The following is a 12,360-nucleotide window of genomic DNA, read 5'->3' as shown; positions in this document are numbered from 1 at the left end:
GGGGCGTTTCTTTTTTTTCTTATCTTACTTTTTAACCTTAAGCAGACACCCTTGAAATATGTAGTCTGATGGTGATATTCCTTTACTTTTTAATCATATTTCTAACTTCCGTAAATTAGTCCTAATTTTAAAATTAAGTCTGCCTTATTTAGATGTGACTGTCATTGGAATCTTTCTGGTAAATAAATTCAGCAATATTAGCTAAAAGTCAACCTGCCTAATAATTGCATTAAGACAGTTTAAACAGGCTTAAGGTGTGTTCCCCACAGTCCTGCTGGATGCCAACAACCTTTTCTGACTGTTGATCTTTATAGGATGCTTCTGCTTTTTTGTGGTACTAACTCTGACTCTGCAGCTTCTGCAGGCATGTACTCTGTCCACTTCTGTATATTATGGGGAGTATACTGAGCAAATGGGTCTCTTTTTTTTCTTTCTTTCTTTTTTTTTTTATTTTTTTTATTTTTCTTAAGTGTCCAAATTGATAGCTTTGCCACTGGTTTAAAAGAAGTGTCATGTTATATTTTATTCTAGTTTCAAGCCTTGTTGAGGCGAAATGCAAGTAAGTTTTCACTGAGAAATTAGAAGGATGATAGTTATCAAATACCTAAATATATTTGTGTGTGGGTGTATACAGATATATATAAAAAATAAAGCCACCCTTTTATTTGGATTAAATCAGAGGGGTCTCTGTCCCTTTAACTCCTTCTCAACTTTGGATTTAATCCTTATCTTTATATCAGATTTTTTAGATGAGAAAACTGTAACCCTTTGTCTGATATGAAAGTTTTCCTGAAATCTACCCTACCCATCTCCAAAACCTGTTATGATGACAAATTCTAGAAATGCTTTGTCTGCTCTGTAGAAAAATACTTTCTTTGTTCCATTTTAAAGGGGTTTCCTTCAAGTTTCATCTTCTAGGTGCTCCCTATTTCTGTAACTGTGGGGTTTGATTATTGGAAGTCAGTAAAGTTCAAGCAGGAAATAATGAAGAAAGGACTAACTCTTCTGAAGAACTAAAATCCTGGTCAAGACAGAAAAGTGAAACCACACCAAAGCCACATTCGTAAATGCTCCTACAGCTGTACAAAAAGAAATATGCTTGAACGGTTAATTTGATGTGAAGATGGTACAACATTCATCTCAAATACTAGATGAAAGTAATTAGTACCATACTTAAGTCAAGATACCAAAAGTAAAATAATAATGGGATGTGTTGTACAGTTGGAGGAGTGGTAGTTTGTCTTAAAGCACTTGTGAGAAGAAATAAGTTCATGGTCGTAGATGTTCCATGGATTACACATGAATAAAAATCCTTTGAATAATTTGAAAACATGTAATATTAGGGTGATATTACCGCTAACTTGATGGCAATGATGATGTTACTTGTCATCGTGGGTGTTGAAATGGGCTGTGAAGGCGGAAAACTGTATAATAAAGGGACACTTCTACGAGTGTCCTCTGTCCTTAATAAATGTCATGATAGACATGTGTTGCTGACAGGTTCTTGGAGCACCTACTCAAAAAATGCATCTAAAAGGAGTACCTGTTGATTTATTCTTGAGCAATGCAAATACAGCGTCTCAGAACTAGTGATGGCAATGTGCTCAAATCCTGCAATTTCTAGTAATCCTTTCTCCAGAAAATACATCAGTGATGCATTTAAAAAGGAGATCTTCCTATCCAAAGCCTACATAAAACAAAAAGAAGGACAAAATTTTACAAACTGGCATTAATGGAGTGTGCTTAAGAACTAAAGACTAATAATGTGTATATCACTGATCTGTAATAGATGTTGATAGATGCATATCATTGCAAATGAAGACTCTAGAAGAACGGTATGAAGTCTGAAAAAATAACATATTTAAACAGCAGAATAAAGCAGATTATCAGGAGTAGGAAAATCCAGCTTAGCTTTCATCTAGTGAAAAATGAAAAAAAGTCTGTCAAATCCTATGATTTTTGCAGAACAATTAAAAAACTCCTAGAAACTACTATTAAGAATGGTTTTAAATGTCAGTCAAATTTTGTTTCAGAGTTCATGAGACCAATAGATGATGCAAGCATGTTAAGAACATTTGAAGGTCATGAGGTATAGTGGAGAGAGCAGGGGTTAACTGCACGGGTCCCTCTGGGAAAGGAGGGTAAACAGGCAATAAAGTTAGTTGATACTTAAAATACAAAAAAGTGTCTGACAAAATCCATTTTGCATGTATTTTGCTGAAAACTTTTTGAATTATTTTATATATGTTTTCATATACTTTTTTCGTGTGTGTGTCTTTCAGCTTGTGATGAATGGAAGATTTTACCAAAACCTAATCTGCATCGAGATGTCAACAGATTTGGTCACACTGCTGTTGTCAGTAATGGGTAAATGAAACATCTTTTAAATTTTCTTTGCCATTTTTCTGGATGAAAAAACTGTGGCAGAAATTATACCTACATGAAGTTATGGTTCAATGGCATACAACCGATGGAATTTATTAACATGAAAAGTAGTGCTCATCAGGGGCTTTACTTGTTTTAGGTAATCAGTATGGCTAATCAACAATCTGACATGCTGTGGAATCTGTTCAATGACATTTTATATGAACCTTCTAGCGTACTGAGGTACTTCCTCAGTATTGTGAACTACAAGGAATTTGAAATTCTGTACCAACTATAATCCTCACTTAGATGTGACAGGCAAAATTTTTTTTCTCTTTGCAGCATGCTATAATTCTTCTACAATCATAAAATCAAAACCACGTAACTAAAATTTGCTTGGAAAAAGCAAGATTTTGATGATACTGATACAGTTATCATCATTAACTATTTGCAGGAAAAATACATGCCAGCATTTAGACTATATTAAGTATATTGCTTATTCTCAACATACTTTCATGTCATTTGTTGAGTAGAGGAGCTCAGTAAAGCTTAATCATCTAGAAACAGGAGATGGAATGAACCTGGAGTTTTCTAGATTTGGTGGCTGAACTCTCTGCTCCCTCTACCCCCCACCCCAAAAATAAAATTGTAGGACAAATGTCTTTTTATTTTTTTAATTATTATTTTTTTTTTTAGTGAAAAAGTAGAAAACTGTAGTCAGGTTTAATGAAATTTCTACTGTTTGCTTGTGTCAGTTTTACTGTTGCTGGTTTACAGCTGGTCTAGTATCTGACAGTTGTGGTATTATAGATCATTGTACTACTGACCATTCCTCTTCTACATTATTCATCACGCTAATGAACTCAGTATTTAAGCATATGTGGGCAACTTGCAGATCCTCTACATATGGATATTGAAAAGGTCAGAAATAATGGAGTAGGTAAGTAATACTACACATAAGGGTTTGATTTTAGTAAAAATAGCAGTATGTTGTAACTCTGTACACAGAGCACTTGAAATTAATCAATGAAAAGATTGCTTCATTAAGAGAAAATTGCTTGGAATTCATGAATTCAGCAACTGGTAGTTTTTTCTGATGATTTGTGTTGTTTTAAGACATCTAAGCTATGTCTGATACTTTGAGAACTGTCACTTTCCATGAATTAGATTCAAGGTGAAAATGCTTTTATACACCCCCTCACCTCCCCACCCCCAAACTTAATGGTACTTTTAGTAGGGTTTTATGTACAAAATAGTGTAATATGAGATACTTTCCAAAGATTTCTGCTATTGGTAACTGTATGATTAATTCTGTTTGAAGAGTATATAATACAACGGATATCCAGGTTCTTTATTGTGATCTTTTACCTGAGGCTGTTCTTAATTTCAAATGAGAAACGGCAGGGTCTCAACTCCAGTCTCCTGGTTCTGATGTCAGCAGCTGCTGCACAGGAAATGTTACCAAGAAGAAATATCCATCTGCCAATTATTGCTGGCTGTCTTTGAAACCTTGAAGAAAAATGTTCTCATTTCCTGCAGGCCATTATTTCACACTCTGTTCTCATTATCTAATTCAAAAAATGAGTAGTTTCTTCCATAGCTGCTCTTCTTTCCAGGCATTTGGTAGATGTCACTCACTAATACGTATAGCACAGCGCACTTTGAGCAGTTTTTTTTTGTAGTTAGTCTAACCTTCCATGGATAAACATCTTGAAAAAATAATCAATAATGGAAATGCTGACAGAGTCTTTATTAGAAAGAGAAGAAGTTTATTATAACATTTTTTATTATATAACAAGACAGATAAATCAAGAAAATGTATCTATAGCTACAATAACAATTATATTTACTTGCTTTTACCTAATAGGTCCATGTATATATTTGGGGGTTTTTCAAGTGTTCTTTTGAATGACATCCTTGTGTACAAGCCTCCAAACTGTGAAGCGTTCAGAGATGAAGAGCTGTGTAAAAATGCTCGTCCAGGGATAAGGTGTCTGTGGAACAAGAAACATTGTGAATCCTGGGAATCTGGACATGCTAATAACATCCTAAGAGCAAAATGTCCTAAGAAAACAGGTAAATGAATTCTAGTCTTAGTGTCATATTTGCAATGTGATGTAAGAGACTGGGAGGTGTGTGTGTGGGGGCTAGCGGCAAAAAAACCCAAATGCCCCCCAGAAACCAACCAAGTGGAACTAGCGACTGGACTGTTAAAGCTGTTCCTCTCTGAGAATACCCAGTGCAAGAGATTTATGGATTATTTTTGAAAATAATTCAATTCTGGATTTTAAATAAAAGTATTACAGGGAAGTAGATGCAAAAGAGCAGAAGTATAAGGTGCTAAGGGATACAAAACATAATAGAGTTCAAAGGGAAGGATTTAGTTTATTGGGGAGCTAAAACAAAATGACTTTAGGTGGGATTTAGTTCAGTGTGTTTGAAACATTTATAAAAGAGTGAACTTTGAAACACTGTAACTGACTTAATTTTCCTCTTTCCCCCCTTTCTCCTGCTTTGGTGTATATATATACACACACATATATAAAAGCCTTTGTATTTTTCTGATTCCAAGAACGCGTAACAGGAGTCAGAGCACAGATGGGCGCTGCAAGTGGTATCTGGCACTATAGGCGTGTGGCACTCTCATGTCTGTCTGTACCAGTAAGGGAGAGGGAAAGCACCACTGCTTCAATTAGATTACCTGTCAAGCAGGAGCATGTGTATGGAAGAATGTCGTACGGTCACAGCTGGAAACAAACTTGAGGAAAACAAGCCCTTTGCTGCAGTATGTCAAAATGGGTTCAAGTTTGTCATGTGAATTTCTATGCAGCATCATGGTAGCTATATTGTTTGAAACAGCAGTTTAGTGTTATTCATAAACTGAGCACCCTATTCTTAAGTATTTTGGCTTGTCACAAGTAAATTGCTTGTGGAAGTGTTCTTGTACTTCACATGAACAGAATATGCATCCCTGCTACATACACCTGCTATTTTTTCTGTGCATCTTTCCTTCAGCAAAGTCTACAATTGGTAACCGAACTTTGGCTGTGTGCTACATGTCCAAACTACCACACAATTAAACTGCCAGTCTGCTTTTAATGTTTGTTAAAAAATTATTAGCTCTGCTGTTAATCAATGCTTCAAGGCAGTTTATTTTTCTGTTAGCTTTTATTTGTTTCTGACCTGGATATAAAGTTGCAAGCTCAGAAAAAAACCCGTGCATTATATAACAAAAAGGTTATCCAGGTAAAGCTTTCTGAAGAAATGCTTTTGTACAGTTTCATAATGTTTAGACATCTACAGCCTAGAATGTTTCAGCTCTTTATAAAAAGAGAAATGTTGAGACACTAAATGTAAAAGTAATACAGACAGAAGGGGATCTTATGAGAAGCTGGTCATGTTAACAGGAATTTAAAAAAAAAGTCAAACAAACCAAAGCACAGACAGGCTAAAGGAAAATAAAAAAGTTAGAGCAGTTTCTAAAGTAAAGCGGCTGCAGTGAGAATAAACTACAGCTAAACTTGCAAGAGTTGAGGTGTTTAGAATCCCAGCTCCAAAGTTGTGTGGACAGCACTGCTCCACTGCTGTTAAATCCTGTCTCAGGTAGTCATATTCTGTCATAAGCTAATTTTTCATATATTCTTTTACACCACTTTGCTCAGTTGTTATCTGGTTGAGAATATCATCTGAGAAACTGCTGATAGTCAATATTAAAGGACAAGCAAAATTTTAGCAGGTTTTCGAAAGATCAGTTCTTGGATAGCAAGGTTCTCTGGCAAGAGAATCTCTTGGACATGTATGATCCTGAGACTAAAGAAGCTGAACCACACAGGAGTTAAACATAGTGATCAGTGTAGGAAATGGTAGTAATTCTCCTATTTTTGGGTCATGGTCATTTTTCCAATTTTTGCCTCCTTTAAACAGAAGCAATCATTTGTGTCCCAAACATAAATGTTAGTCCAGGTCCTGAAGGCTTGTATTAAGGATTTAATGTGAACTCTTCCTCAAATATTTATTGTAGAGAAAGTGTAGAACTATAACTTGCCAATCATTATTAGGTTTAGAAATTAATTTATAGACTTCAAAAATGTCTGTATGTTGCTAATATCTGTCTTAGTTTTTTTTATATTTACTACTTTTGCCTTCTTGCATAGCAATCTAATATTTTTATCAGAAACCTGCATCTGAAGAAAATATTTTTTGTTAAAGGAGTGAGGAATCAATAGTTTAAGAGACTTTCTGATACTCTTAATTTATGCACTGTGCTAAGAGAGTTTGTATGCTGCAAATCAGTGACTATTCCTTTGGTTGATATGGCACTTATGAAACTTCAAATATAGCTGTTACTAAAGGAATTTTTAAAGGAGCAAATCTCATTAAATGAGTAAATTAATTTCCTACAGTTACTTAAACCTTTATGAACGGCTAGAGTTCATATGAAGGGTGTAACAGAAAATGCTCTAAACAAGTGTTTAAAATGTGGTGGCATTCTCCTTCTGTGCAATGTTTCTTCTTAACTTTCATTTGTATTACAGCTGCCGCAGATGACAGATGTTACCGATACGCAGACTGTGCGAGCTGTACTGCCAACACAAACGGGTGCCAGTGGTGCGATGACAAGAAGTGCATTTCAGCAAACAGTAACTGTAGCATGGTGAGTCTTTGCAAATCTGTGTTAATATTATTAATACTGTTTCTTTTCTAGCTAATGCAGAGGCCTGATGTAGTAAATTAAAGGGTTATAGTAGACTAATAAAAGGTTGTTTTGACCACAAACAGAAGCGTGCTTGCCTAGCTTTTGCAGTAAAAACGTGGCAGAGGCAGAGCTGGACTGCAGCAAAGGGATCTATTCTAGGGAAAAAAAAAAAGTCTTCTTTAGGATTGTATTAGCCGCTGTATATCTCTGAGGACAAATACTATTTTCTCCTAATTAATGATATTTTGGAATGTCCTAGAGTCATTATTAAGTTGGATTTTGTGCATATGCTGTGTACAGTATGCAGGTAGAAACCGTGGAATCCCATGAAGGGTGGCTATTCTGTTTTGTTCCCTTTTAAGCAGGACCAGGTCAGTCTCATTTCATTGGTATTCTAATCAGTAATCATCATAGAAATGTTCTTAACCCATGGAGTTACTTGCCATCTCATTAGGGGAATATGAGCCTCTGTCACCATGAGATTAACTGGTTTGCGATTATTTGGTAAGGTTGTTCTGATCTTTGTAAATACAAGCAGTCAGAACATACAGATTCATACTGTTGCATTAAAAGTCTGAGGAGTGGCTGGGAGAGGGTGGGGGAAAGCCCTTCCACTGAATCATGAGATTCGGAAAGGATCTCCTTGCTTTCTAAACTCTTTCTCAGAGAAGAGCCCAGGTGCCGCTAAATCCAATCCTAGTCTCAGACTCAGTCAGCAGCTTTAGGTGTAAAGGATTATATATACAGCCGCTCATCAGTGCCATCGTTGCCAGTTAGAGCCCAGTTTAAGGACTTTCACTAACACAGTTTTGCAAAGCTGAAAAAAAATAGATCATTTGTTAAGGTGACACATATAACAATTCTGAATTGCTGTTGGTAAATGCACTTACTGCAAAAATCGAGCTCGAGTGAAGAGTTCAATGCTTTTCTTAACAATATTGTTCTGGGTAACATCCAACATAGTTGGAAGTGCAAATCCTACCAGAGGTGAGGCATCCCTGACTGGGGAGGAGAGAGGTGCAAGCCTGTCAACACGTCTGTTAGTTAAGAGTTCTCGTCTTCAAAAAACCCAACCCAAACCAAAACAACCCCCAAAAAACCCACACCAAAACCCCAAACACCACTCATACTAAAATACCAGACTTTCTGCTCGTGGCAAGGTGGGATGGAGTCAGCTATTGCGTGCTGTTTGGCCCTTATCAAGGTATCCCTTCTGGAAGCTCAGCTGAGCCTGATGGTTCCGTGTGGAGCAGGAAGGGTTTGGTGTAGACAAGTACACGGTATGGGTTGATGGTTACAGATGTGCGGGGGTCTTCCTGCTATGCGCTGAAGTAGTGCTGGGGTGTGAGGCCCCTGCCTCACCCCGGGCACCATCCAGCTAGTTTGCTTGTTAGACTGCACCCGTTCTCAGCTTTGTGAGCTGTGCATGCTGCTCAAGTCAAACACCCAAATCCACTCGGAGCCCCATAGAGCTGTCTGCGTTAGGTCGGGATGGTGGGGGAGCACACCACCACATATACAGGTTTATATTTATCTATTTTTAATATTGATTAGTTCCATGTTTTAGAGTTTATGTTATTGTCCACCAGCTGCTGCATCTCTTGTTTGTTCATTTGATTTTTGCAAGCTTATAATACTATTTTAGCTTTATAATTTTTACCTCCTTGTATTTTTCAGCTAGCTCCCAACACCTGGCTGTACTTGAGTTCCAAGTCCTTTCTTTACGCGCTTCCATTAGTAAAGGTAGTTTGCTGTCTGATATGAACCCGATGCAAATCAATCTTGCTCTCTAGACAGACATATTCAGGTGTGAGTGGGATTGACTCTGCCTCAGATCTTGCCCATTCGGAGCGAGCACAGCCGGCTCTAATCGCTGGCGTTCGTAGCTAGTCACTGCTAACAAAGGCAATGCAGGCACAAATTCATCAGCAGCCATGTTATGAGTCTGTCAGAGGGATTTCGTATTCCAGGCACTAATGGTTAGTTTCCTTTGTGATCTCTAAGGGCTCTTATTTTCCTAACACTTTGTGCTATATTAGGTGCCAATTTTCTAACTGTGGTTTTCAACCTTTAAGCACGGAACAGTTGCTAAGGAGCAGACCATCTTCATCACTAATAAATGTAGAGCACTGGGTATTTTCGCACAAGCTTCTCAGTACAGTATCCTTCTTTGACAACCTTTCATGACCAAGATTGTCAGCTTAATTAGCAGCTCATGCACCAGTCTTCTCTGTTTCATTTCCTGTCTTTTATGCAGGGTTTGAAGTGGATAGCAAAGGCTGTTAGTGGAATAAAGAATGAGGTTGTGAAAATTCATCAAAATTATTTCTGAGAAGAGTTACTATCCTAAGTTGAAGGTGGCTACTGTAAAATTAGTGTATTGGCTGGGAGGCAATGGAGACAGAATTTTGCAGCTCTTGATATAAACCCATCAAAATAGCATCAACAGAATGGCAACATGTGGAGAAATGGAATGGATTAGGACAATAAACCATTTTCATAGACTGCTACTTCTGGACTAGGCCCACAGAATGAAAATGTTGTGACAGTACTGTGATGGTAATGTGGGATAATAAACTGTAGACTCAGAAATATCACAAGGAGAAAGTCCTATTTTTGCAGCTGTACAAAGGCGTTCATTTATGAATGAGATCACGGAACACCCAGATGAGACAGACAATAATGTTTTAGAATCTGTTGCTTTCGCTTCATCGAGACTGGCCAGCATACTAAAGATATGTTGGCAATCAGTTTGGCATTGGCTTCATGGTCATGGATATTGGTAAAGCAGTGACTGTTTTGCTGATTGGAAGGGATGTAAAATATGGAAATTTCCCTGAAATAACTCTGTTTGGACAGATGGACTGCATAAGTAGTACTAATGCATTGATGATACACATATACCTGCCTGTGCTCACCATCTGATGTTTAACAGGACACTATATTCCACTGCTGTGCAGACTGATGGATCATCAAGGTATATATCAATATCTGATGTAATTGCAAGCAGAGGCTTGCAAGGGCATGTCATTCTGGAGGTCTGGCTCATTTCAGCACTAGTGAGCTGGTTTGTTTTTCTCCCAGAAAAACTCACGTAAGTGGGGCACTTCTGCACACTATAGTTTTAGTTGACCCTATCATGTCTAATGCAAATGTTGAGGGGTGGATGCTTATTCTGTCTTGCCCAACTGGGAAAGAGTTTACTTAAAACATGTGGAGTGATTCAAGATGGTACTGAAATTTGGCTCATGAGTAGAGTGAACAACATGCTAGCAGTAGTGCCTTGTTTGTTTTCTAGCATTAAATATATCTTTTAGAGATTTTGTCTGTTAATAGTAAGCATTTTAAATGTTGCCTTGAGAAATTACACTACTGAAATTCCCTAGACTGCTTACAGTGGTATTACATAATACACTGAAATTATTCCATAATACAATGAAGTGATTTTATATAAAATAAGAAAAAAAAATTAATTTTTATCTTGGAGATTGATAAATGCTAAAATTGTAAGATGACCTACTTGACCTTTTTTCAAAAATGGGTAAATACAGATACTAGTATGCCATAGGGACAAAAGCAACTATAATACTGTCATTAATACTGCCTTATGACATGTACAGACTTGATGAAATATGTCATACTAATATCTATATAAGTTGCTCTTTCAAACTGTTTCATGGAGCCTCTTGCATCTAGGCAGGGCTGTTTTCAACTTTGAGACACAGACTATTTTTTAAGACATTGTCACAAACAAAGAAGGAAACATCATCATTGACGTACTTCTTTTTCTCCCATTCGTTGGATGTCTGCATCAAAGATGGAAATTTAGACAAGAATATTTTGATTGACTTGTAAAATCTAATAGTGTTGCATGTGTGTCCCTCTAAGCGCTAAATATTACTCTTTCTTTTTCTAAAACTGGGAGAAACAGCTTTCTGTCATGCTTATATCTGCTGTTTTACTTAACTTCCCTGTCTCACATCTTCCTTCCTTTTGCTTTTTCAAAAAAAAGTTTTATGTCTTGTCTGTGGTATATTTCTGGGCTTTGTGGAGTTGATTGTATTGACTTTTACTAGCAGTTTACTGCCCTTAAGTCTATTACATTGATCTTTCACTTTGACACTTTAATTTGTACTCTATAATATCCTAAGCATCATCCTGGTCCTCACTGATTCTGCTGCATTTTGCCTATTTCTTGATAGAGGAAAACCACTAGATGTGGGTCCACTTAATATGTTTATGAAACTGTATTTACTTTGTACACCTGCACATAAAAAGCTTTATCTTGCATCTCGTGAGAATGATACTCCCTTGCTGATTGTGTTGTTCAGAATATTACCTATATTTATATTTTGTAATGGAAATAGTCTCAGGAAAAGCTATTAATTTTACCATTTTACCTTCCAGCTTTTATTAAAAAAAAAAAAAAAGGCTTTGAGGGAGAGATGAATTTAATTTTAAATTGCTGCACCTTTAAAAGATACAATTTTTCTTGAGATTGTAGCATGGAAGAGTAAGCATACAATTGGTTTGCTCCTCAGGGAGGAGCCATCCCATGAAAGCAAAATCTTTTTGTACCTTGTGACAAATAAAATGGTAAATGACTGAAAAAAAAATGACCGACCAGTTGCAACAAAAAGCAAAATTTCCTTTACTGAAGACGACCAGAAAGAGCCTGCATTTTAGAGTAAGAACATTTACTTTATCAATTGTGTTTTTTGTTTTTCAAAAATGGAGCAAAATATTGGTTGATACAGTGATGGAGAGCCTTAAGATATTGTGAGAGTAATAATTTTTAAAGATAAAAATACATCAAGTCCACATTATGGCCATAAAGCTGTTTTATTTTTGCAGACACATGTAGGCACATTCAAAAAAAGTGTGATTGCATCGAAGCTCTGAAAGTGCTGGAACGTCTCCTGCCTGCCAGCCGCCTTTAAGCAGTGTGCTTGGGAAAGAGGGGGGGCTGTCTTTGGACACGTACCATGCCACTATATATGTTAATGGATCAAGTGGTGATAGACTTATAGGTGAAAAATGTAAAAATATTTACGTGCACGTGTAGGTTGATAGTGGATAATATGTTGGCTTCTTTTTGATATTTATAATGTGAAAGACCTTTGAAGGGTTTTTTTTTTTTTCTTTCTGTCTTTTTAAAGTATTTTTTCTTTCAACCCGCTTCTTTGTCTCCTCCCTCACCCTGTTCTTTGGGAAACAACGGGAAATTCTTGCACTGGGTATCAAAACAAATTGTTTTTGATTTTTTATATCTTCAGAATAACTCTTCCCGTTTCCTCCTT

General features: G+C 36.7%; 1 protein-coding gene across 2 annotated transcripts in view; it reads left to right on the top strand.

The window, feature by feature from the left end:
* Nucleotides 1-12,360, top strand: part of ATRNL1 (attractin like 1) — a 525,478-nt gene that overhangs the window by 103,762 nt on the left and 409,356 nt on the right. For both annotated transcript variants that reach the window (XM_056352650.1, XM_056352649.1), the window contains exons 11-13: nt 2,283-2,367; nt 4,232-4,440; nt 6,900-7,018. In XM_056352650.1, the coding sequence (XP_056208625.1) occupies nt 2,283-2,367; nt 4,232-4,440; nt 6,900-7,018 (413 nt within the window). The remainder of the gene's footprint in view (nt 1-2,282; nt 2,368-4,231; nt 4,441-6,899; nt 7,019-12,360) is intronic.

The sequence above is a fragment of the Falco biarmicus genome, chromosome 9, assembly GCF_023638135.1.
Source record: "Falco biarmicus isolate bFalBia1 chromosome 9, bFalBia1.pri, whole genome shotgun sequence".
In the NCBI taxonomy this organism is placed as follows: Eukaryota; Metazoa; Chordata; class Aves; order Falconiformes; family Falconidae; genus Falco; species Falco biarmicus.
This window is presented reverse-complemented; position numbering and strand designations above follow the sequence as displayed.